The sequence below is a fragment of the Tinamus guttatus genome, unplaced genomic scaffold (assembly GCF_059628265.1).
Source record: "Tinamus guttatus ecotype Peru unplaced genomic scaffold, ASM5962826v1 Tinamus_guttatus_pri_ptg000241l, whole genome shotgun sequence".
NCBI lineage: Eukaryota > Metazoa > Chordata > Aves > Tinamiformes > Tinamidae > Tinamus > Tinamus guttatus.
Window position 1 is genome coordinate 764,609 of NW_028288775.1, and position 26,474 is coordinate 791,082.

Here is a 26,474-nt window from a genome sequence, read left to right on the forward strand (position 1 = left end):
AAAGAAGGAGATTTTTCATAAAAACTTAATTATTGAATTCGTTTCACACTCTCTGGAAGGTGAAAAGTGCTTCTTGCTGTGAACGTCGGAAGGGTTTATGGTGCTATTGCAACCGATACAAAATTAGGACAAGTTTGTCCTGGGGGAGAGGAAACAGCATGGAGTCAGGAGACCAGGTTATATTTCAAGCTGCCATTGATAAATGGTCTAGAAGAAGTTGCTTAACTATTAGGTGTTTTTTTGTTTGTTTGTTTTTCAGAAGAAAAAAAGTGTAGATGGCATTGTGAAGGTTAAGTAATTAGAGATTGAAAAGAACTTAGAAGTTACTGGCCAGAAATTGAGGATTTTGAATAATTCTTGCTGTAGACTTTTAATGAATAAAACCAATAACATTTGCTGCCAACTTCAGAGTTCAAAATAATCATCCTGTGTCTCTAAGTCATATCTGCTATCAGGCTTAATAGTAGTTACTTCATGTAGCAGTTGACACTTAGTTGTTTCCACTGTTACCTTGATTCTGGTGTTACTATTTTGTTGTGGGAATAGTGAGGAAAATTTCTCAAAGCTCACTTTTCAAACACAAATTCAGTGGGCGCAAGGTTTTTCTGGCTTATTCTAGTGCAGCTGCAATCTGTACTTGCTCCATTCACAATGTTGGCAGCATTTGTTATAGAAATGCATCATTAGTATATTGATATTCATGTGAGAACTTGTGCTAGGGAGCCCCAGGGAACTTTTACTGGGTACCCTGTCCCTATTATCACATATGGGAGCCAGGAACATCCCATGCACTCCAGTTGGGTCCGTCCATCTTAGCAGCGTGTACGGCAACTGGTAGCAGGAACATAAAACTCGCCAAGGATAAGAGTAGTCTGAAGACTGAGGACTCCTGTGTGTCTCCCCCAAAAGAAAACTAATTCTGTTAGGAGGTGAATTTGGAAGAAAAGATAAATTCCGCCTGCTTTTCTATTGCCATCCTCTTCCCTCTACCACTTCCCTTGCCATTCTTAGACAAGATAAATGCTGTGTTTAATTAGTAATTTGAAAATGACCTACAGACATGCACCAACATTTGTGTGATGAGGTTGCTGAAAGAGCCTTGATAGCCGCCTTGGCCAAGGCTGATGTGGCCCTGGGCTGTGGCAGCCGCAGCGCCCAAAGCAAAGCTCAGGGCACCTCAGGGCAGCGTGGGGAAGGGTGGCCCTGGCTGTGGTAGGACATGCTCATCTTTTGTTATTCGAATCCTCTACAACCGTCTTCTAAGCTGTCTCCTATAGCCATCTCCTAAGATATCTCCTATAGCCTGACATGGGTCCTCTGCTCTTCCTGCAGGCACTATTTTTTTCATGAAAACCAGGCAGAGAGGAAGGGCCACAGCTTAACTCGCAGGAGAGTCCTTAGCTGCAAATGCTGCCAGGAGCAGGAGGAAAAGGACCTCGCATCAAATCAACAATTCTTCCCTTCAGCTTCTTTGAGTAACCATAGTGTTAGGCATCCCGAGAGGGATCTGTTTGCTGTATGAACACACTTGTTCTTTCTTTTTGATTAAAGACTCAGTTTTTGCACTGAAAATGCTGTGCTATAAAGTGCCTGCAAGTCCCCCACAGTAAAAATAAATCCTTTACAGTCAGTGGCCAATTGCTCTATAAAGGCTGATTCTGAGATCTGGGGTCACATGCTGCAAAATCCCTAGCAGACACTACATGAATCAATGTCCCTCCCTCTGACAGGCTGCAGAGTTGAGGATACATATGTGGGCTCCTCTAATGTTAGCTCTTAGAAAATATTATCAGATTACCTGTGTGGATGCTGTCATTGGCGTATTAAAGTCTGAGAAGCTTTATCAAGTAAATGAAACCTGTTGGCACTAAAGATATAGTGTCCTGTTTAGGAACAGCACCTACATTTCTTTACGCTGTAAGAAATTTCTGAAGTAGAATTCATTTTTCCCTATGTTTGCGTATTGCTCATATTGCAGTGGGCTTTGACAGTAAAAATGCACTTGTCAGAGACACTTTCATTTTAAGTTGTTTCTGGTTATTTTCATTCTTGGAGTTTGATGCATTTGCCTGAGGTCCATGCTCTGTAATTTCTAACTGCAGTAAGGGCTAATCACTGTGGAGGCTTGAGCTCTGACTTCCCTGGATGAACTTCAATGGTCTCAGGTTTGCTAGCTGAGTTTTAGGCCACATTTGATATGGCATGTTCCTTTAATCTTTATAACTAGTGTCTGGGAGGGTATCTAACATTCTTGATGGGCAGCAGAGACACACAGTCTGGAGAGCTGCAGAGAAGTTGAATGGCCATTGAACGTTAGGTGAATATCAGCTAAAGGGATCTGACCTGTAAGATGACTGTCTGTGCACTAAAAACCTCCTCTCTTTGGGGAGGTAGGAGTGCTCTGCAGCCCTCTAGCCTTCTGTTAATCATCTCGCTTCTCTGGGATCCAAACTTAATGGCTCTCCTCCTGTTGACTTCAAAGGCTACTGGGCCAGGCTGGTGGTGGAAATGGAGCAGGTCGCATGGTGCTCCAAACAGGCTCCAACTTATCTGATTTGATTAGGAAAAGAAAACTCTGAAATGAGGGCTTAGTGACTGTTAATCCCTGTGCTTGCAAAGTGACCCAACTGCCAGTTTTCCCATGTAAAGGGGAATTCCTTAAACAGGATTAACATATAATTCAGAGGCAATGGGGAGATACCCCAGGTGAGGGGAAACCCCTGGTTCTGACAGCAGAATGGAGCACAATCCCAACTGAGCTCAGCTCCCTCCATCTTAAACCTGATCCATAGCATCTGCTCTTCATTATGGGCATAATAAAAAAAAAGGCATTTTAACTTCTCCATTTCATTAATACTTCTAATTTCTGACTAATGCCCTACAGCGCTTTAAAGCAGTACTTAACAAAAGCTTCCACACAGAACTAACACACTATCATTGCCCTTTAGATAGGGAGGGTGTTAGTGGAAGAGGTGGCACCTGCTTCTAGCGTGAAGGCCGTATCCTGCACTATGACTAATGTTCTTGTTTTCAGGTTTTATAAAATGCATCTCCCAGTGGTAAATATGCTGCCAGCCCCGTACCTGGGTTACATTTTTCTAATCTGACTGGGGATGTGTCATTCCAGAGCTGATCCACATTGCTGGGAGACCAGCCCTGAGGCTGCTTTTCATTGAGGAGATAGCTTCTTTTTTTGCCCTTGACAGCATTGACAGGCCAGGTGTTTGTGTGGCAGGAGGGACGGCAGGCGGCAATGCGGCCCATGAGAAACGGGCGGTCTGAGCGGCCGGTGCCCGCACGAGTTGTGCTGTGCTCATCTTGGTGCTGCCAAGGGGCTGTGCATCTGCCCGACTGCTGCAGCCTGCTGCAGCTTGCCCAAATCAGGTGAGAGGAAAGTGCATTTAGATGGCTGCCTCCCTTTGCTTGCTTGCTATTCATGTAGATAATAAAAATATAGGTTTCCTGGCAATAGGACAGAACTGTTGCTTCCAGTATTTGTTTTTTCTTTTTAAGAGAGAAATTCTCTCTGATATGGACAAAAGGCATCTTTGCTGCTGTTCTTTGCCCTGTTCTTAAGAAGAATTGTTTTCAGTCTTGAGTTGACTTCCCCCCAAAATATTTTTCTTTCTTCTGAGTCTAGAGACACTGGAAAGTATGCAGACTATTGAGGATGTGAATTTTTCTGTGAATTACTTTCTGTGATTTCAAGTTATTATTAAGCCTTGCCAGGGAAAATGCAAACAAACCCATGTCTCCAGGGGATGGGGAGCAGTCATTGCTGCACATTGTAATCAGCCGCTCTTGAGGATTCATTTAATGTCTTATTGTGCATTTTTTTTTTTTATGAAATGCATTATTCATGTAGCAAGCTTCACAGAGAAAAGCAGCTGAGTCGTAATTCCTGAGAAGGCTCTTCCTCAGAGAAGTGGCATTTTCATTATTTAAATCAATGCAGTAGGTCCTCACTGCATGTGGGAGGCAAGAAGTGATGGGAATAGCCTGTAGATGGGGCACCGATCCAGTCAGTTGCTCAGAAGGGAAATAAAATAACCCATGTCACTAACTTAAGCCCTTTTCAGGCCAGTATGTAACCACTTAGAAGTGATTGTACTGTGGATTTGTTTTTTTTCCCCCATGTGCAGTAGGAGCATATAACAAAATAGCGATCAGCTAGTACTTATGTAGGAAAAAAGTTTTCTCTTTTATAAAAATGCTGCTTTTGAACAGCTTTACCCACTGCTGTTTCCTAGAGATGCCTCCCTCAGTCCTCTCTTTAGCTCGTCCAGCCTTTTGCTAACTATTTAACCCAGTTTGCTAACACTTTCTCTCCTTTTCTGCTTCTCTGTGTGCCCAAGTGTGCCCCCTGCCTCCGATGGTGACCCATGGAGACTACATCTGCCACCCGCGGCCCTGCGAGCGCTACAACCACGGCACCGTGGTGGAGTTTTACTGCGACCCCGGCTACACGCTCACCAACGACTACAAATACATCACGTGCCAGTACGGAGAGTGGTTCCCCTCCTACCAAGTGTACTGTGTCAAAACAGGTGACGGGGCACTCCTGCCTTTGCTTCCGTTCCCCCCGTAGCGCCTCGGTTTTGGAGTAAATGTGTTGGTTAATAACGACGTACACTTCGTTTTTAAGATGCCATTAGATGTAGTATATTTTAGCTGATCCTAAACCATTTCAATAGTTAGCTGTTCGAATGGGTATTTTTGGTATTTTGATATATCTGGGTATTTGTGTGTATGTGAATACGACAAATTCATGATTGCAAGTCTGAAAAAAGCAATGGTGAAAAAGTAAGGTCCAGCCCCTCGTGGCAGTTTGTGAGTAGTGTTGCTTGTCTTTTAGCATCTGGGGCTGGATCCGTGTGTGCTTATACCACATATGTTACGAGATCCTGCGTCCCAACTGTCACTTCTAAATATTGCTGAAGAATTAATACCAAATGACAACAGTAATAATCAAACACTGCTCTTGTATTACCATTCTGTTGCAGAGCAAACCTGGCCAAATACGCAGGAGACCCTCCTGACTACGTGGAAAATAGTGGCATTTACTGCTACCAGTGTTTTATTAGTACTTCTACTGGTTATTTTAGCCAGGATGTTCCAGACCAAATTTAAGACACATTTCCTTCCAAGGTTTGTACTGTTTTCTTTTTTGTTTGTTTGTTTGTTTTGAAGGTTCAGGATTGCATTTTGATGTGCACTGCTCCATGCTGGGGAAACAGGGGCACTTGAGCTGGGCAAATCCCTCTGCTCCTGTGTGGAGCAGGAGCCCCTGATCCGCCGGTGCGAAGGGCACCCCGGGAGCCCCCGGCAGGCCCTTGGGCAAGGAGGATAAGGCACAGAGCTGGACACGTGCTCTGTGGGAGTAATTACAGCTTGAATACTGGGAACGGCTGCTTTTGCATGGAAAAATATCTGGCAGTATTTTGAAGTTCTTTTATTTCCTTAACGTAAATTTTTCAGGTGGTAAGGGAATTCTTAACTACCATGGGCTTAGTAATGTAAGCTTTAAGAAAGAATTTCTTTTTCTCTATGGACAAATTTATATAAAAATTCAGCACAGCTGCCTGAGGATGTTTTCCCTTTGAAAGTGTTATTTTTGTCATGATTCATAGAGGTCTCCTACATCTTTCTTTGTTTCTGCAAAATACTGTACAACTATGGCCACTGAATCTCACAGTATTCTCCATGACACAGGTTGGTGGGCATTACTATTTCACAACTGGAAAACAAAGGCAGGCATGCTAGGCTTTAGGTAAAGCTATAGAGCGAGCTAGTCGTGTGTATGGGTTTTGACTGGCTCCTAATTTACAGCTTGTGCTCAGTCTGCTTCTCTCTTCCTATCTCTCATGTGTCTCTATTCCACCACGTACAGATAGAAGAGATGGAAAAGCTGTAAGTCGGCAAATGTGCCTGTGTGCCAATGCAGTAGCAAGGGCTTGGTGATCTTAAATGTGTCCATGAATGTGTATGGATTATATAAATTTATACACATATATGCATATGTATATAAATACAGCATATGAGGAGTATACATTAAAACAAAGACGATATTTAGGATAATGCAGCAGGAATAGTGTTATAGCCTCTACTGGTCTAGCCTACTGAAGTGGCCTTCTACCCTCCTCTTTTCAGATGTTGTCATCTCCTGAAAATATGTAGGACTAATCCCCTGCTGTTTTGATTTGATTTGCTACTAAATAGATTCTTTAGGGTTTAACAGACCTTCCCAACATAATAGAAATGGGGTTTTTTTTTTTGTTCTTTTGTTGCTGCTGTGATCTTATACCCATGGTATCTCCTATGGCTGGACCAGCAAGCGATGCTCTTTCCCTCTTCCATGCACATGCTTTCCTTCCCTCTCTAAACCATGCTTCACCCTCCTGCTTTTATTTATCTGCTCGCACCAAATCCCACCCAACGGTCAATCTGAACAGAGTTTTGTAAAACCACGAAGGGTTCTTCCTGCAAACGCTGCTGCTAGCTTGGACTCAAGCTGCCACGTCTCAGCTCTCCCTGATCCCAGGTCTGTTTGACACAGGGGCCACCAGGAGGGCTCCATGAGTGACCCTGACTTTGTGGTGGTGGACGGCGTTCCCGTCATGCTGCCTTCCTACGACGAAGCCGTAAGCAGTGGCTTGAACGCCCTGGCGCCCGGATACGCTGCTGCCGCAACGGACCGGGGGCACCTTCTGCAGGTAGAAGACCAGAATCCGCCCGCGTATCCCGGTCCCAGGACCGCAGACCCGCTGCCCAGCAGATTTGAGACCTGCAGTGGTGTACCGGGCTCCTCTGAGCTCCTCCAAAGCCTATGCTCGCCCGCAGCGTGCCAGGCGGGCACCCTTCCGGACACGGGCAGGACAGACACATCCCACAGCGCTGCCGGGGAGGCGGCATCCGCGAGCCCACGGGTCGACATTGCCGACGGTGAGTGCCTGTCGAGGAGCAGCAGTCGCTCGTCCCTCCTTTCAGAGCACAGATAGGCACCACTGACCCGCTCTTACACTCTCTGTGGTTTCACCAAGTTTGTATCGTGATATGGACACGTGGAAAAACCTGCTCTTCAGTCATAGCAGTGCATGTTGGTGGTGTCCCCTTGCTAGCTGCGGTGCCATGTTGGGGCTCATGTTAAATCAAACATGAGCATCTATTGATACCACCTCGTTTAGTGCTAGCAGAAGCCTCTGATGTGCTCCTCAGCATGTTCAGAAAGGAAGAGAGGTTGTCCTGGAAACATTTGAAAGGCTCTGTCTAGTCTTACAAAAGAGTATCTGTATGATTTATCAGCCACGGAGCTGAAGGCTAATGAGTGAAGCTCTGGGTGGAGGAGGTCCTCCCGCATCATGGAGCTGGGACAAGCCTTTAATGGCATCGTGAGGTGAAGAGGGGAGAAGAAGACACTGTGATAATAGCAGTAAAAGTCTCTGGATACCTTGTAGATGCTGGCTCAGTGACTAATACAGTAGAAAGGATGTTTTGCATTTATTCTTTTGTGGGTTTGGGAAAATATGGGTGGCATTAGTAGATGAATTTCATGTAGGCCTTATATCAAAAAGGAGGGTAGAACAGGAAGCAGCATGTATTGCTTAGATTTTTGCAGTGAGCTTTTACAAGCTGGCAAAGTTAATAATACTTGGCAAGTGTAAAGGGAAGTTACAATCAGTAAACATTCTTTTCAGTAATCAGTAATTCATTCTTTTTCTCTAGAAATCCCACTGATGGAAGAAGAGCCTTAGCCAGCACAGAGAGGTGTCACCATGGCTTCGCCCCCTCCAGTGAAATGAATCAGGAGCATTTAGAGATAGAAAAGACTATCAAAAGATTTGGGGAGGGTCTCTTCTTAATTATCAATCTTCCACAGGACAATGTCACCAGGTTGCGTGCACATCTTCACCCACAGTGGGATAACAGCATCAGCATTTGGAACAGCAGTTTTATGAGTGAATCCTGGGGATTTGATGAGAGCAGATGTAGAAGAAGAACTGTGGCTTTTTAGAAATGAAATGTATATCTGCATCGCAGAAAGTCATATGGTTCTGTAGAAATACTGTTGGATTTTGATACTAACTGCCTCACAAAAGCATGTCAAAGTATGTATATTTGCTTATAAAGACTGCTTTAAATGATCTATGGACCTCTAGTTTATGAAGAATCATTATAAATTGAAAAAAAAAAGAAATGCAGAAAGAGGAAAAGATCCTCTTTGACTTTCCTATGTTAACGAGGAAACTTTTGATTTAGATGTTGGTGAATTTGTTTCAGACCATGTCTGCAGAGAAATAAAACAGAAATGATGGGATTCATATATACTTTGATGTATGATAGCAAATATATAAATATATATATATATATATATTTAAAAATTCTTAAAGAGAAAGAAAAAGAAAGACTCCAGGTCGTATCATGATCTGGAGATTTTTTTAAAGGTAAGGCAAAATTTATATCATATACAATATTCAAGGTAAAGTATTGATATTTGTATTTATGCAAGACTTATGTGATTGCATTGCATTTGATAAATCCTGCTGTAATACGAAAGATCTATAAAGTGTTAAAATTCTGAAATATTTGCTTAATAAATGTTGAATTGTCATGTTTCAACATTTCTTAAGCTCATAAATATATATACATAAATCATCTACAGTCATAGCCCAGAGCACTGCCTTGTCCCTCTCCTTTGTGGTAGTATTCTGAGCTGTTATTGTAGAATACTTTTTAATAAAATAATAAAGTTCCGTTTCAATTCTTTTGACTTATCACACTGTGTCTAGTTGGCCTTTCTTTCACTCAGTTCTTCGACTAGCTCCCACCTGAAAGCTCAGATGGCAGCAGAGCACCTGGTTAGTGGCATTCTGGGCCTTAAGTTCAATATCTAGAGACAGGCAGATTGTTTTCTTTTAAGCAGAGGACATGAGATGAGTGCAGCAGTGACTGAGCTTTGGTGGATGCTCCTGTTGGCTTTTCTTCTCTCCTTTGCATGCCATGCTGCAGCATGGTGTTAAATCCTGTAGGAATGGCCCACCTGTCTGGTATTACAGACTATTTATTATTTGTCAGGGCTATTTACTGAAAGCCAAGGAGATTTCCCATCCTATTTTGATATTGAACTAATTAAATGTATGTTAAACTGGCAGTGCTTTAAGGAAGAACTCACCATATCTTAACTGATAGATGCCCTCATGCGGGCTAATCCAAACAAAAGAGAAAACAAGAGATCAAGTTCTGCTTTAATGCATAAAGTAAACCAATAATAAACCAATAATATCTCTGTAGCTATACACAGAGGATTGTGTCACTACAGGTTGCTCTGTTATTTCTTCATCGTTTTTAATTATTTATTTATATTGCGGTAGTATCTAATGGCCCCACTCATGAGCCAAGATAGTAATGTGATAGACACTCTATCTAGGCAAATATTCAGCTACATGATTATGGCAACTCTATATGACAGCAAGAAGGAAATGGAGACAAAAATTAGACAGCACTGTATAACCAAGAGGAAATTATTAAAATACTTCCAACCAGAGAGGTTGTGGAGTCTCCTTCTCTGGAGATCTTCAAAACCCGCTTGGATGCAGTCCTGTGCCACGTGCTTTAGGTGTCCCTGTGTATGCAGGGGGGTTGGACTAGATGATCTCTAGAGGTCCCTTCCAACCCTAAGCATTCTATGATTCTATGATTCTATGATTCTATTCAACAGTAGCATAGATGAGAATGAAGCGATTGTATGAATATTCCATAGTCTCCTCCATTAGTGCTTAAAGATGAGATGCAAAATTTTCAGAAGGAAGTGTCTCAATTGCAGTTGCCTTGCCAGATTTATCTCAGAGCCAGATCAACTGGGTATTAGCACTTTCTTTGCCACCCCTTTCTTTTCAGGTCTCAAGTTTCTAGCTGAATTTTCACTACAAACTGAAGTTCAGTGTTGCCACCCCAGCAAGAAATATATGAGTGCTGTAATACTAACTGTGAAGGACCTCTCAGGCATACGGTCAGTTATTTTGTTTTCATAATGTCATTGAAAAGTATTGAACTTATTACAGATGCTTATAAAATATTATGAAATCTGTCTTTTCTGGACTTTTAATAGCTTCTAAAATTTCATTCTTTATGAAATTTCTGGACTTCTAGTTATTAATTTCTGTTGTGAAAGCTTCTGATTAATATTTGGAGCTCTACAGATTTACACTGCTGTGTGCATTGTATTGGAGACATTCTTCTAAGGGAACCAGACAACATGACTCAATAAATGTAACTTTTATGGCTTATTAGACCATTTTTTATTTTAAAAAGTTCAGAACGGCAAGTATATTGGAAAATGTTAATAAATGAATATTGCTTCATAGTCCTTTGATAGCACTGTCCTAAATATAATTTATAAGACTGAAAAATGGAATTTTACCAGAGTTTGTTTATGTTGTATAAGACTTCCTCAGAGGGTGTTTGGGAGGGATGGATTTTCTGGTACAATTGTCTTAGGGATTTTGCATGCTTGAATATTTTGGGGGAGAGATGGGACTATTTCTGCTTTTTGGATGCACTGGGCTGGCATTCTGGAGGAAGCTCTGCTGGTGGCTGAAGTTCTCCCTACAGAAAGCCACGTCTGGTCCACTTTGTTTGCCTTTGGAAGACCTTTCTCAGACTGTGTAAGAGCCCTGAGCGCATCCTCTCCTGTGGGAGGTTTGGCTACAGAGGCTCAGGACATGCTCAGCAACGGTGCAGGATCTGCATCCTGACCCGTGGGCTGACCCATCCCTGTCCACACAGAGGTGCCTGAGGATCCATAGGGCTTTGGTGGAGGAAGAAAAGGGTATGTTGTGAGAACACCAGGAAAAAAAAACAACCAACCACCAACAACAGAAAATCAAGAAAGCACTGACTTGAACACACTGATACTTACAAGAATGTGGCCAATGTCAATGTGAGTCATGTGCTTGCGGGAGTCCAAGGCCTCATAGTCCTTCTGTAGAGAGTGAATCACAACCTGCACGTGAGTCAACAGGACCTGGTTGTTGTAAAAATGCGAAATGTTTGCACAGGTCTGTAAATTATAAACTATATGAAGCAATGCTTCAGCTCTGCTCTGCTCAGTAAGGTGTCAGCTGGGGCAGTGTGTCAAATGTTGAGCAAATTTTTCCTTTTCAGAGAAAACGCAGACTAGCTGGAGAGAAGTCAAGTGGAGAGCATCAAGAATTATTGGAAGTTTGGAAAAGCCTACCTCACAGGTCATGTGTAGTGTTTAGGGTTTTTTTTTTAATGTAAAAAGCATATTTTGCAAAGAGGAAGGGAATCCTCCATATAAATAGGACAAGAAAAATAGGCTTAGTTGTAATATCAGAGACTTGGGTTACATACTAGAAAAGCCTTCTAGCCACAGAAAAGGAAGAGATGGTCTGAGGAAGTTGTGGAAACATGTGTTAGGGAATGTTCCTAACAACATTTTAAACAGCCAAATGCCAGGAAAGACAATGGGACAAGATGGCCCAGCTTGTGAAAACCTAAACTTGAAGACTTAATTACATTCAAGCAGAAAGAGCAGCCGAGGCACTGGAGTGCAGAGACCATTCCCATGTTTCTGCAAAACCTTCCTATGGTTCCAAAGCTGTTTGTCCCTGTCAGTTCTGAGCTGCAGACATTGGCAGGCCCTGCCACACCAGCTGTCAGTGGAGACGTAGCACAGGTGCGAGGAGCACACTTGGCGTTCCTGCCCTTGGGCAGGGAAGAGCAAGGGACAGGAAGAACCAGAACATGACCCAGCAGCAGCTCTCACCGCCAAGCGCATTGCCAGGGCCTTGGAGGTGCTTCCTGGAGGAGCTGTGCTACTTCGGCAGGGAAACAGGCTCCAGTCTGCCTGGCGCTCCTTCAGGTCATGGTGTGCGCCCCACTATGTTCTGAGCTCTCTGTAGAGTGCTTGGAAGAGGCAGCCGGGATAGACAGACACATCCTACTCCCCCCACAATAATGTATTTCACCTTCTTTGAGAGGGGAGTCACAGAGTTTTTTCCATGCATCATTGGTTTTCCTTGTCACCCTTTATAGTAGCAGGTAGTCCATTTGACCAGCCATACCTTTTCCAGAGCTGTAAGACATGCTATGCAGTAAATATATATACAGAAAGGGCATTAGCCTGAGATTAAATTATTTGCTGTGCAGATCTTAGAGCAGACTTTTAATAATTGGTGTAAACCCCCACATCAGACACTGAACTGATAAGGCTCTCTAGGATTCCTGACACAACTTTCCTCAGCAAATCCATGGGAAAGTCCTGCAGGACAGCAAGAGCTGTGGTGAATGCTTCATAGGAAAAGTTTGTACCTAGGGAACAGATTCATCTGATAAATCTGATTCATCTGATAATTGACTTTAAACAGAAGCCTTGCAGAAGGAAAAATAGTGACTTAGCTGTTCATAAAGTCCAGGGGAAACATGGACAAGTTCCTCATGTTCCCCAGGAAAAACAGAAGGAGCTGCTTTCTTAATACAGCTGTTTTGAAGTAAAGTCAGGGCATGGGAAGGAGAAGCATTTGGAGGTCCATCAGCATTTTTCCGTTAGTTCTGCATTTCTGCTTGCATAAAGGCCTCAGTTTTCCATGTGTGGAACACTGTTTCCATTTGGGTGCAGTTTCTAATTTTATTGTGTTTGCTTTGTATTTCTCCTCTGCTTATCTTTCTACTCTTTTTCCTCATTCTCCTTTTTTTTTTTCCCTAATATTGCTGTTCCACAGTTTCATTCAGCCATCTCAGTCACGCTGGGATGTGAAACGAGTTGGTTAATTGCAGTGCAGTTCCTGGCAGGCAGCAGTCTCTCCCTTGCAAGGGGCTGCTCATATTTGATTTGCTCATTTATGTTCTCAGCAGAGAGGATGAGAAAGGACACAGGACTCCTCACTCTTTAGAGAAATGGTCCATGGAAATGGCTAGAGATGGGCACTGAGGGAAGCCTATGTTACTACATGCTTGTTTTATCTCTTTGGATCACAAACCTGCCAGCCATCTCGCTCTCGTTGGCACAGAACTTGCAGGTGTGTGTGAATGCTCCTATACAAACACAGAAACACGAGCCAAGATTTTCAACAAGTAGGTACTATTTCAGGGTGTTTTAATGCTAGACATTTTAAAGAAGTTGTCCTTTCTGAAACTGGTGAGCTCACAGCTTCCCGAAATGGACCATGATATGGTCCAGTTAGGGAACAGAGAGCACAGAGCAGGTCACTTCGTCTGCCTCCTTCATCACACTCCAGTGTGAATTTCTTACCCTCAGGATAACAGCTAGAACTAAACAGTCACCAGTTCCTGAGCTGTCAGGTTCATGTCTTTTTCTTTCCTTCTTACCTAATTAGGCTGGATTTATTTTTAATGCTCCCTATTACCATCAGCTTCTGACTTCCATCCGTCTACTGCTGAGTACCTGCTGCTCTTGCCAAAGCAAGTGTGTTTCAGCAGCCATCTCAGCTCCCTGAAACTCTCCCCCGCTCTGGGAGACTGTACTTGCCGCCGTTGTCCCTCCTATGAGTTCCATGGCAGCACATGCTGTTTGTCTTGTGCTGTGGTCCAGGGCGAGTAGCTGTTCCTCCTTTCATAACCCATAGCATTGCTGCCTATTACTGATCATTCAGAACAAATTAATTCCTTAATAGTTTAACAGAACAAATTAGCTTAAGAGTAACCTGTTCATTGATGAATATTATGAATATCTGTAGTCTATCACTGAAACAAAATGAAATTTATTATGATTAGCTCTTACTTAAGCGCTGCAGCAAAAATCCGGATTAGTCCAACTGACAAGGTGAGCAGTTTGCTTGTACTCCCACTGCCTAATCTTCTGTTGCTTTTTGTGCAACCACTTGTGCCAAGGACTTGCCAGATTCACATATATTTTGGTTTGCGCTGCTGTAGTGCTGGGGAACACAGTTGTGCTCTGGATTACTCAGCCAGTCGTCGATGGCCTTCAGCTGCTTTAGGTACTACAGCTGCTCAGTATGAAGAGCCACTTTCATTAAACTGTGCAGCACCCTGGAGGACCCAGGTGATTTCAGAGAAAGCAGGAGATTTACCCTCCCAGGCACTTCTTAAATCCAGATAGGTCCTGTCTTCATCCTTGGATACCTACGTACCTTTGTACTGAATTATTAGTGAGCAAGTGATGAATTGTTCTCTGACCTTCTATTTCTTCATTTAGACTGTGTCACCAAACCATAGATTATGTCACTAGGAGACAGCAGATGTAAATCAAATGTCTGCCTGCTCCAGAATATTTAACAAGGGAGGAAATTACTTCCATCCATTAACACAGACAGATTTTTCTGAGGATTTTTTTCTGCCTTCCAAATATGGTTTTAAAATGAGATTTCATCCTCACAGGTCTGCCTGGCAGGTTCCAGTGCACAGGGCACCAGCTCCGTTTGCTTGCAGGACTAGCAAGAACCAGCCTGCCCCTCTGTCTCATGTGCCCCTCTGTCACTTTTTCAAAATGCATTTTAAAATCTATTAAAAATCTATTTAAAAAGAAATTAAAAGAGAAAAAAAATATTTGGATTAAATAGGAGGAAAAGGTTACAGACATCCAAGGTGATCTGGGCACCGCAGGCCCACGGAATGTGGAATTTTTACAGTTTGTGGCAGAACGGGCCTCTCAGTGCAGCAGTGCTTTCTAATGCCTCTTCCTTAGTTCGTCCGCTTAGATTTTTGCATTGCAAAATTAACATTTTTAAAATTTAAATTTAGAATTAGTCTTATTGCCATGTTGTCACTGAGCACTCATTTTTTCTTGTTCAGATTGTTCATGCATTTGAAAAATAGTTCACTAGAAGGCATTTAAATCTCATGTTGAAAACTAGAAGCCTAGAAGGCAAAAACAGAATGTAAACTAGAAAAAATGTTAGCTCATGATTCTGTTTCAATCTCCAGCCTTAATGCAAGATGCATTTATAAGTGCTTTTGCTGAAAACAAACAGGCTCTACCTCTGCAATTACATATTTAAGCTCTGCGCAGAAGATTTGTGTACTGAATTATGAAGCCATACACTCCAGGCAACTAGTCAGAGAGTTATGTGTAATAATTGCAATGGCAACACAAATAAAACATTTTCAAGACCTGTGATATTTGATTAATATTTTCCTCTTTTACAGAGTGAAAAGAGTATTTTGGACTTTAAAAGGAAAATAAGCTAAGGCTTTAATTAGCAGGGCCACAGAGAAAGAAATTAATAACAAGTCTATAGAGAGCAATAAGTATACGCTGAAAAGTTACAGGGAGCCTGACGGCAAGCAGATCATGGGATCTGAAACCCCAAACTTACACCTATGCAGCTGCCAAACGCAACTCTCAAGAAGAAGATGATGCAGTAAAATTCCAACGTGCACCTCCGTGATAACTGGCAGATGTTCTGCTTGAGAAGAACCTAAGGTTTATCCCTTAGTATGGCCATGGAGAATGGATTCGTCTTAAAAAGAGCAGCTGAAGGTGATTTGTGGACTTGCACTGCTGTGTATCTAGAGCAGTGCAACTAGTGAAAAGCAGACACAAGTTGGGGACCCTCATTTTACAGCTGATTTGCACCTGGGCTTGACCCACAGAACTGCATGACTGCAAAGGCTACAGCACAGGGAAGTTAAGGACCATTAAGGTCTTTTCCAGCTAGAAAATGCATGTATGAGGCCAAAGGTAATAAATACTATGAAGATGACCGGGCTGCTCCCCCATCTTAACATCTTCTCATTGGTCTGCTACCTCTCCTGTCACAGCTTCTTCATGTGTTGCAGTAGCCTCTTACAGGATGCTGCATGATAGCAGTATCAGCCCGTTAGCCAGGAAAAGCCCCAGCACTGTCCACACATTCCCTCAAAGTAAATTCATTTGAAAAGGAAATGAAAAACAAGGCAGTGGTGGAGTGTCTTAGCATGGCAAGCTCACTATTCGCAGCCAAATGTGATTTCTGAGGTGGTGGCTGCTTCAAAGAGGTGCACAGTGAGGTGGATTAGGAACTGGCTGGATGGCAGACCTCAGAGGGTGGCGATCAGTGGTGCAGAGTCTAGTTGGAGGCCTGTAGCTAGCGGGGTCCCCCAGGGGTCAGTCCTTGGTCCAGTCCTGTTCAATTTATTCATCAATGACCTGGATGAAGGCACAGAGTGCTCCCTCAGCAAGTTTGCTGATGATACCAAACTGGGAGGAGTAGCCGATACCCCAGAGGGCTGCGCTGCCATCCAGAGGGACCGGGACAGACTGGACAACTGGGCGGTGAAAAACCTCATGCAATTCAACAAGGCCAAGTGCAGGTCCTGCACCTGGGGAGGAATAACCCCAGACACCAGTACAGGCTGGGGACTGACCTTCTGGAGAGCAGCTCTGCAGAGAAAGACCTGGGCGTCATGGTGGGCGACAAGGTGACCATGAGGCAGCAGTGTGCCCTTGTGGCCAAGAAGGCCAATAGGATCCTGGGGTGCATTAAGAAGAGCATCTCCAGCAGGTCGAGGGAGGTGATCCTGCCCCTCTACTCAGCCCTGGTGAGGCCACATCTGGAGTATTGTGTCCAGTTCTGGGCTCCACAGTACAAGAGGGATGTGGAGCTGCTGGAGAGAGTCCAGCGCAGGGCCACAAGGATGATCAGGGGCCTGGAACATCTGCCCTATGAGGAGAGGCTGAGGGAGCTGGGCCTGTTCAGCCTGGAGAAGAGAAGGCTGAGAGGGCATCTGATCAGTGTCTATAAGTACCTCAAGGGAGGGAGTGAGGAGGATGGGGCCGGCCTCTTTTCACTGGTGGCCACTGACAGAACTAGAGGTAATGACCACGAACTGAAACACCAGAAGTTCCACAGGAACTTAAGGAAAAAATTCTTAATGGTGAGGGTGACAGAGCACTGGAACAGGCTGCCCAGAGAGGTTGTGGAGTCTCCTGCTCTGGAGATCTTCAAAACCCGCTTGGATGCAGTCCTGTGCCACGTGCTCTAGGTGACCCTGTGTGTGCAGGGGGGTTGGACTAGATGACCTCTAGAGGTCCCTTCCAACCTTAAGCATTCTGTGATTCTATGATTCAGAGGGTTGCTTCACTCATAGACAAGCAGCCTCTGCTGCGCCTCTGCTTCCCTCAGGCAGCACTTCTGAAGGTAAGAGCAGGTGCGGGTAAGAGCAGGTTTTGGGGATGTCTGCTGATAGCACAAAAATGCAGAGAAACTGCTGTCCAATCAAAACAGGTAGGAAAAAAAACAGGGAGGCCACCCAAAACGGAGACACGTCAGAAAGATCAAAAGCAATGTTGCATCTGCTAAGAAAAACTCCCACGCTGACCATCTCCAGTCCCTCCCGATCAGCAACCTGCTGTCAAGGCAAAGGCAGCACCGCAGGCTGCGATGCTTGAGCAGAAATGGGCACTGCACGAGGAGCAATGGGGGTCACACCAAAATGCTGCATTTTTCTTTTCCTGACAATGAGGCCTTGGCTACCTGCAATGGCAGCAGAGCTCGTGCCTCGGAGCGGGTGCAGGAGCTGGTTGCCTCAGCGCGCTGTCTGCGCCTGCTCCCCGCCCTGGACAAGGCAAGGGGACGAACAAGCAACTGCAAACACGTGTGCAGGGTGTGCGTGGGTGAGCAGGTGAAGCAACACGCAGGAAGGATGTATGAGGACAGAGTACAAACGTGTGTGCTGCACCTTTTCCTGCAGCCTGCAAGACTACGTCCTTCCTCTTGAATCTGGGTAGAAGATTCCTTCCTCTTGATTCTTCATAGAAATGACCTCTAGTAGCAGGTCTTCACATTTTCATTCTGATGCCACCTGGCATCTTTCCTTGTAAAACAAATGTTAAGAACCTTTCCACTAGAATATTATGTGTGTTGCTAATGTACCACTGTGGTGATCCTCAGATGAAAAATGTGCCTGGAAATGCAAGAGGTGCCTTGTCATGCTCTGTTATGTTCTCCTCAGTCTTCATTTTCTGTTTTCGTGTGGCACAAGATGACATGTTACAATTCGTCTGTCACTCTCACCTTTGGAAAAGTGGCCAGAATGAGGTGATAAAGCTGTCTCACTCTGGTTGAATGTGTGGTTATAAAATGACAGAAGTCTTGAATACAACATGAGTCACCAGTTTGTCTTAGAGGTGCTGACTTTTAAATGCTGGCAGCACTCAGAAACTTGGCATATTATCAGTATGAGCGATTTTTAATTTCACAGGACATTTCTTTTGGTGTTACCAGGGGATTTTATTTTATCTTCATCTTCCCTTTTTGTTGACACAGCAGGAGTTATTTCTCGTTGGGCTCTCTTCATCAGTTATCTCCCTGCGACCGCCTGTGGGCAAAGACCAGCACTTATGTGACCAGGTACCTATGTGCATTCAGGTACAAATAAATATTGAGCTTACCAACATGATGAAAGCTGCAGATTCATTACACTCCCATAGCTTGTATGGTGTTTAGGTGAGTTTAAAAATAGGTTTCAGCTCAATTCAGCTTTTCTTTGCAGAATCTGGGGCACAGCTGCTTGGCCGGCGTGCGCTGCCCAAACAAAGGTCTCCTTCTGCTCTGAGCAGCCTCGGGGGAGGCCGCTGCTGTGTCTACCTGCCCTGGCAGCACTGCCCCAAAACTGGGATTTGGCCTAAATCACCGAGGGCTCAATAATAAAGGCTAGATCCTGCAGATTTAATAGTGGCAGCAGAGCATATTCAGACCTTTCAGAGAAGTGAAGGGGGCAGAATTAATTCCCCAGACACTGTCTTTTTTTTTTTTTTTTTTGGCTCAGCAGTAGCCAAAGCTCCAAATTGTGCTGCCAGAAGTGGATTAGGTTAATTCCAACAGATGCAACTTTGCGCTGTTACTCTCCTTCCATTTTTTAAACATGTGTTACAATAAAAATATAAAATTTTTCCTGGTATAACCTAACATCAAGATCGATAGAGCACTTTCCTAAACTGATCCTGTTTTAGAATTAGACATCAGTGATCTTTCTTTTCTTTCCTTTGTGGATATTAACACAGTCATATCCGTAATTGAACTCCGTGGTAGCCAAAGCTATAAAGTCATATATACTTATGTGAAATCCTGCCTTTACACAGTATCCAATCTCACTAAGAATGAAGCTCAAAGATGCACATTGAGATCAAAATTCATGCTGCCTGAAACTGGAAAAAAAAATCACTTACATACAGAGCTTCCTGCTGGTTCCCTCCATATACCTACCTTTGTGCATATAGAAATTCATTTTTTTCTTATCCCACTCATTTTGCAGACAAATTGTTCAGTTCGCTGCTTTGATAAAGGCTGTGTAAAACACTCTAATAATTCCCCAAAGGCTCAACACAGTGCATACTTTGGCAGTTTTTTAAAAAAGCCTTCAGTTTACTCAAAGATCACAGATTTGCCTATATTTGTTGTGAAATCCAGGTGGGAAAAAAAATCTAATAATTCTTGGCATTTAATATGAAAATTCTAACTCTGACTCATAAGGTAAAGAAATCTAATGTCCTTACATAAGCAAGATATGAAAATTTGTCTCTAGAAATAATGACTTTATTGCAATATTTGTCTTGCGTGGATGGAAGCCTGTTTTAGAAGAAACCTGTGGGAAATGATCATGTATTTCACCTGCCTTTTGTACACTGTAGGAGAGACCAGTGGTGCAGTAAGAAATACATTTGCTAAGTGTCTTTCTTACATATAAGAAATCAGTAATTTAATGCATTAATCACTAGAGGGCAATTATAGACCTTAATTTAGAAGGCATTAGACGTTCACCATAGATAACCTTCTGTGGCTCTTAGAATTTCATAGGCTGAGTTCATTACAACTGGCAAATGTCATTTGCACAAGCAGCACACAAAAGGGCCTGTTCTTTGGCTGGAAGCATATTTCTTCAGTATTAAAACAGCTCCATTAAATATATGAGAGAACACCTGTTCGGACCTTATTTCAATAAAGATTATATCATGGTTTCATTTATAAGTGGCTTATAAAGACTGTACGTTATTAATATATTTTATAAGCATGTTGAAAACCGAATGGTATATATTGGAAATGTTACAAGTACATCAGTAGAAGGCATCGTAGCTGGTGATAAACCACAGCAATAATCAGTCTATTAACCTGCTGAAGTCCTTGTCAAAATATTTGTGAAACAAATTACTATTTCTTACAAAATCTGTTAAAAATTTATTGGCCTTATACAAATAAACATTCATGTAAGGTATTTTCTTGAAATTAATAACTTTTTAAAAAGAGGCATGTCACTGCTTAAGTTCAAGAAGCACCATCAATCTAGGACACACAGTAAAATTCCCCAAGTTCTTGCTCAGAATTTTTTGGTGGTTTCATGCAAACGGTGAGAAGAACATCTTGTCTTTTGCTCTCTTTCCTCCTAATCCTTCACCGTGCCAATGGAAACCCACTGACAGAGTTTAGCACTGCCCAACTTGAGCTCAGGAAAAACTGCAGGCACCAGCACTTGCACGTGAACCTGCCTGGATAAAGTTTTTTCTAAAACTTTCCTTTTAGAAGACACAAGTTTTCATTTACAGACACAACTTGCGAGCTACACAACACCCTCAGACGGCTGCGTAGATGTTCTAGGGTCTTGCTTCAGTAACTTTCATACAAAATATCTCTGCCTCCCGTGTCCTGATAGGGAGGAACAGCTAGACATCAAAACTAACAGAATACACCAGAAAAATAGGTGTTTGTCTCAGCAGGCTACATCAAGGGAATCCTACATGAAGTGTCTAGATGTAAAGGATTTTTTGCACTGCTTTATTTCCGTCTGATTTCTTATGTTTAAAGTGTTTCAAATTTATGTCCCCATACACAGGTCCTGTTTTCAGAGGCCACGGAAGTATTGCTTCAGTGTTGGAGCATGCTGCAATCTCTCAGTTGACTTAACCTAAATAGTATATATTGCAGACAACCAAAGAGCTGCATTAGTATTTAACCAGGTATACATATATGTGCAATTACTTACAGCAAGTGCCTTTTAAGTACCTTATATAGATGTGATATAAACAGTAGTACTTAAAAGCACATAACTCATATTAGCGTGAGGATATGCACGTTGGTGTCATCTCTGGCCAAATTAATTTCAGATAAAATAGAGTAAGAACATCCTAGGTCGATATCCCTATGGGCTGGTGGCTACAGAGATGGAAGGGGACACTGGGGATAGAGGCAGAGGTGAGGGAATCGTGACAAGAACCTCAGTTCTGCATCTCCAGCTACCCACATATGGTCATGCTCTGCTTAACATATTGCAGACCCCATGCTTTAGGCAGTCATCTATGTATGTATGATGCAGCTATGAGCAGGCAGAAGGCTGCTAGAGAGGTAGGTGCTGCAGGGCTGACCAATGCAAAGCCCAAGACTGGTCACTGCTTCAAATAGCACCAACTTCCAGATGATATTTAAATACAAAAGGAAAAAATGATCATAATTTCTGAAGTTAAAAACATCTCTTTTTCTTTCTTCTTCTTTTTTTTTTTAAGTTCTTTTTCATTCCTGGATTCCTCTTCATAAGAATTACAGTGACAGGGAAATAAATCACTTCAGCTACAGAACTATCGTTCAATCTTATGTTCTTTAGTAGGGCTAAGTATAGTAGTTAATATAAAGCAGGGTAGAAAATAGAACAGAGTGACCATTAGAAACAGGATAAGAATGTGAGCAGAGGATTAGCAGTTTAGGGTTGGCTTTAGTCAGATTAAGTAGACATTAGAGGGTCAGTAACACTAGAGATGAGGCAGAGATCAAGTGGGTCTTTCCCCTGCAAAAGAGCAGAAGAAAAAGTTTAATCACCCCATAGCCAGCAAACACAATTTTTACATCATTTAGATGGAGTTAAATGGGTGTGATGATCTCACATAAACCCAAATGCTTGTACAGAACCAGGCAGTAAGCACCCTGAGTGTGCTCCTCAGCCCTCTTTCTGCTTGCAGTTGCCAAACCCCTGCCTTGACATCTAGTGGCTGATCGTGGAAAAATTAGGCTGTTTTTCGGCCCAGTTAGGGAATTCAGTTGTATGGGTTTCTTCCTGACAGACTTTGCCTGTCTTCCTCTCTTTTCATCTTTCTGCTTTTATTTTACAGCAGCAGAAGCGCCACTGCTGTGGGTCAGGAACCAAAGCTGAAGCCCTGGTGCCTCTGAACTGCACAGACCAGCATCTTTGAGGCTGATCCGATGAAATCGCGACCTCACTGCGAACACCCGGGGCCAGCAACCTGCCCTACATCCCTCAAAGAATGAGCCCGTTTACACGAGCCGACGTTCTGGAAATGTTTCCTTACTTCGGCTACCACAAACTCGCCCGGCTATTTCGAGGTGCACTCAAACAAAAGGGGGTCAGCGTGACACAACGCCGAAGGGCTCTGCTCTTGCAGCCGCAGGGCTGGCTGTGAGAGTCGCTCCTCGTAACCGCAGCAGCCGGCGCGTCCAGCGACCGGGAAACGCCACACGGCCGCGGGGCCGTTGACACCGCGAGCGGGCGGGGCCGTTGCGCGGCCGTTAACGGCCTCTCCGCCCCGGGGCGGAGTCGCCCTCAGCGCTGCGCGCCGTGGAGCGGGGAGCGGCGGCGCCTCGCACCGCGCCGAGCCGGGCCGGGCCGAGCCCGGCCGAGGTGAGCGCGGGGCGGCGGGGCTCGCGTGATCCCACCGGCTGCCAGGGGCTGCCCCGCGGCGCGGCCGGGCAGGTGGCGACGTGCGGCTGCTTCGCCTTCCCTCCCTACCTCAGCCTGCCTGGAGCCTGCCAGCAACGTTGGGGATACCCGCGTTGCATTTCACATTTTTCAAAAGAAATGGGCTCATTAGCGTTACTTTCCCCGCCTCCTCCCCCCCCGCCCGAGGTAGTCATGGATTGTCATGCCTGTGTTAAAAGACAAATAGATACCCAAAGTTCCTAAAAGGTGCTTAAGGCTACTGTTTTCTTTTAAAACCGTGGCAAGTTGCTGCTTTCATGCTGTGGCGCATTGTGAGGAGCACTCGCTCAGGTCATGGGTGCATTCGTTCAACTCCATCCTCTGCCTGAGGGCACATCCGAGGTGCGTGCTGCTATCCTGGCAGGCTGCACCCTTCCTGTTGGGGCCTCTCTGCTGTGTGAGAACTAAAATTCATTACGACAGAGAGGCAGGAGCTAGTCCTTGCTGGGGGGAGGACAGGTAAGGCCCTGGGTGCTTCTCCAAGGACTGTTACTGTGTTGAACACGTCCACAGACAGATTACCAAAAGTCATGGCTAGAGCAGCTCTCCTCCCTCACCGTCCTTGACCCCCGTGCTACGCATGTTCCTCTAAGCAGGAACTTACACCTTTTACTCTGTGAATCTTAAGTGTCCTTTGTGGAAGTGGCAGGCTTGTATTGGGAGTGGGCAGAGTGCCCCAGCACTCCAAAATAGGCAGTGCTTTTATGGCATGTGCTGGAGATAAGAGTTTGGACTGCAGTGTGCAGAAGATGGGATTGAGTACAGCAGTTTCATACAACATGTAAATGTGCCGAACAAAGAGGTTACCATCTTTCTCTCAAGAAACTACCATTCTTTCTCCTTCTTTTGTTGAGAAAAAGGGAAGAGATCAAGCAGGTGAGGAATATTGGTCCTGGTTGGTAAGGAAGCACTTGGTTGTTATCTTAGGGCTGGCGTAGGGCAGAATTTGAAGTATAACCTGCACTGGGATTTCCCTTAACGGCTGACCTAGTGTGTAAGACTGTAGATCTTGTAAGGATTTGGAAACCAGGGATGTACCTTTCCGTATGGCTCCCAGCTTAATTGCCCATCACATGTCGGTTGACCTGTGTGACAGCTACTCTTCTCGGCTGCACTGGGAACATCTTGTACAAGGACGGTCAGCAGATAAGCTCTGGAGCTGGCACGCATATGTGTGGCTCTCTGAACCTCAGACCTAAGATACTGTGAGCCGGCAAAACAGCTAACACACAGTGGCCATTTCAGTAAAGCTAATTGCTTTTCTGTCTTGTTTGCTTGTTATGGCTCCTTTGCACAACAGATTAGACACTGCAAACTTTTCAGCTGCATTTGGGAACACTGATTTTTCACATGTGTCCGTTGGCAAGTTAGAGCTAATGGAGCAGGTTTCTATCATCCCTCGTGTGCAGGGCAGATCATCTGTCTGGGTCTCTTCCATGCTAACATCATGGTTCTTCTGCCGCTGGGGATTTGTGCCTCATTATCTTCCGAGTGCTTTTTAAAACCATGTATGAAGCTCCTTTTCACATTTTTTTCCTGTTACTTGCAAAAGCAAACATCTCTGCTGTCAATTGTCTCTTCAGACTCTACATACTTAGACATATGTCGCCATAGTCTTTTAGTAGTTCCTTAATAAATAATGTGCCTGTACGGGGCCCCAGGAGAGAAAGCGTGGCAAGCTTGCCGTTTCCCTCCCGCCAGCCGTTCAGTCACATTTGCTGACTTCTGCTAACAGCACTGCTGCTTTATGCCTGACCCCTGGGGCACTGGCATGACAGTACTGATTAGCTATATTAAAAGATTGGCTTTTTAGCTGTGCAGGAACTCTGCTAGTGACCCCAGGAGTTACAGCTCTTTCCCTCTTGCTCGCTCTTGCTCCCTCAAGAATATCTCATCTGTGTGCAAAAGCTGGCCTCTGGTAAGCCAAGCACTGCAACCTCCAACTAGGCTGCTGGTTTCGAGAGGTTTTCCCTAGTGTGCCTTTGATCTTTTCCACACCAGAGTTTTAATCCTGACTGCTTTTAGTTATCCTTGTGAGCAGAAAGAAGGACCTTTTGTACCTGGGCTAAATGCCACATTGTAAAAAACACAGTCTGAAACAATAGTTGTTTTTTTTTTAAGTTTCACCATCACAAAATGAGGGAAATGCTGCTTCCTTCAAGTGGCAGCTAGTCTAGACCAGACACTTAACCACATGACAGTTTGCAAAGGGAGAACAGTCAGCATGGATTCCGGGTGAGGGGCAAGAGTGTCTCAGCGGCCATCGTTGCTTTGGTAGCTTTGTACGGCTTTTAACAAGTGTCTCAACTAGGAAACAACCACAGCAGCAAACTGTAAAAACAGGGATCCTAACTATCCGCCCTGAAGCCTTGAGAAGAGCATTTCCTTAGGACCTGCAGGTGCATAAGAGACTTGAGACTCTTTTCACATCTGTGGTTGAGGCTCTCAGCATTCATCAGTCTTTATCAGCACAATGATGATGGATGGGACCCGGGCCACTGCTGGCAGATGGACCAGTGCCCGGTGGTGAGGCCTTTAACCGGACTAACCGGCCTTGCTGGCTGCTCCTGCAGCAGAGAGAGCCGCTTCCTAGGAGGGAGGCACTAAATGCTGCACGCACTAAAATCAACTGGGCTGGGACTGTTCCAGCCCAGGGGCCTGTCAGGCTTTCTCCTGTTCCCCTATAGAAGCAGTCCAGAGTCTTTTTAGTCATGTAGATGTTACTTTATTTCCCAGCCTTTAGAGACTACTTTGTTTTAAATATCTACAATAATATAAGAACATGGGGATCATACTGCCGTTAAAGCATGGGTGTCCTCATATTATCATACAGCCTGAGGGCATATCGAAACAAATCTAAATGATGAACAGGATCTAGGTAATTAGATCCCATATGTAACTTCTGATTTCTCAATCCAGTTGCTTTTGCAAGCGTTGAGTATTTACACAGAAGACTCAATGCAATTCAAATCAGGTAGGTGCTGTGTAGCCACAGCAAGTGACACTCCCTACCATGTAACAGCTCCCTTAGAGGAAATCAGAAACAGAACTGTAACTCATGCAGCAAGTCAGAACTGTGAAAATATTCATTAGCCCCACAACATGGCCATGACACATCATTGTCCATGGTCTGTCCTCGGTTTTTCCATGCTTTCTGGCCTATATGAGGAGCTGGAGGTATTTTTCTGACTGTGCAGAAAGCTTTGGTCTTTCTGTTGCATACAGACCAAATATGCAGGTGGAAAGAAGAGAGAAGCAGTGGGTGATACTAATGCAGAGCTTAAACATCCTTTATATGCAAGCTTGCTTGGTCCATGCCTAAGCTGCAGTACGGTCAAAATAAGAAAAGTGGGCAGAAAAGGTCTGAAGCAGAAACGATGGAGATAACTGACGTTATTGTTGCCATCTGAAATCTCTGTTTAGGATTAGAAAGACAAACTCTCACGTAAACTCCTGTGGCATTTCTGGGCTCGCCCAGTGTTCTTGTCCCTCACTGGTAAACAGCATGAGACCATTTCAGCCCTAAGTGCCAACAACTTATATGTGTGTTTTGTCATACCTTACAGCTCAGCAGTTTCCTGTTACTGTGTCCAAGCTTTAACGAACTGTTTTCTCTGCCATTCCCCTTTTCCTGGAGCTGTTCCAAGCAATAACGTTATGTTCCAAAAGGTCCTTGGCTGAAGCACTAATGGCCAAGGATCAGTTATAAATGCACAAATAAATGTTTAAATGCTCTTTAAACTCTAGTACAATCAGAATTTCCTAACATTTGTTCTGAAAACTAAACTGGGTTAGAA

General features: G+C 44.1%; 1 protein-coding gene across 1 annotated transcript in view; it reads left to right on the top strand.

The window, feature by feature from the left end:
- SUSD4 (sushi domain containing 4) overlaps positions 1-8,771 on the top strand; it is a 53,963-nt gene extending 45,192 nt beyond the window's left edge. Inside the window, exons 5-8 of the mRNA XM_088525991.1 lie at positions 4,356-4,547; positions 5,004-5,148; positions 6,557-6,946; positions 7,723-8,771. Coding sequence (XP_088382117.1) covers positions 4,356-4,547; positions 5,004-5,148; positions 6,557-6,946; positions 7,723-8,011 — 1,016 coding nt within the window. The 3' untranslated portion in view covers positions 8,012-8,771. The remainder of the gene's footprint in view (positions 1-4,355; positions 4,548-5,003; positions 5,149-6,556; positions 6,947-7,722) is intronic.
- The last annotated feature ends 17,703 nt before the right edge of the window (positions 8,772-26,474 follow it).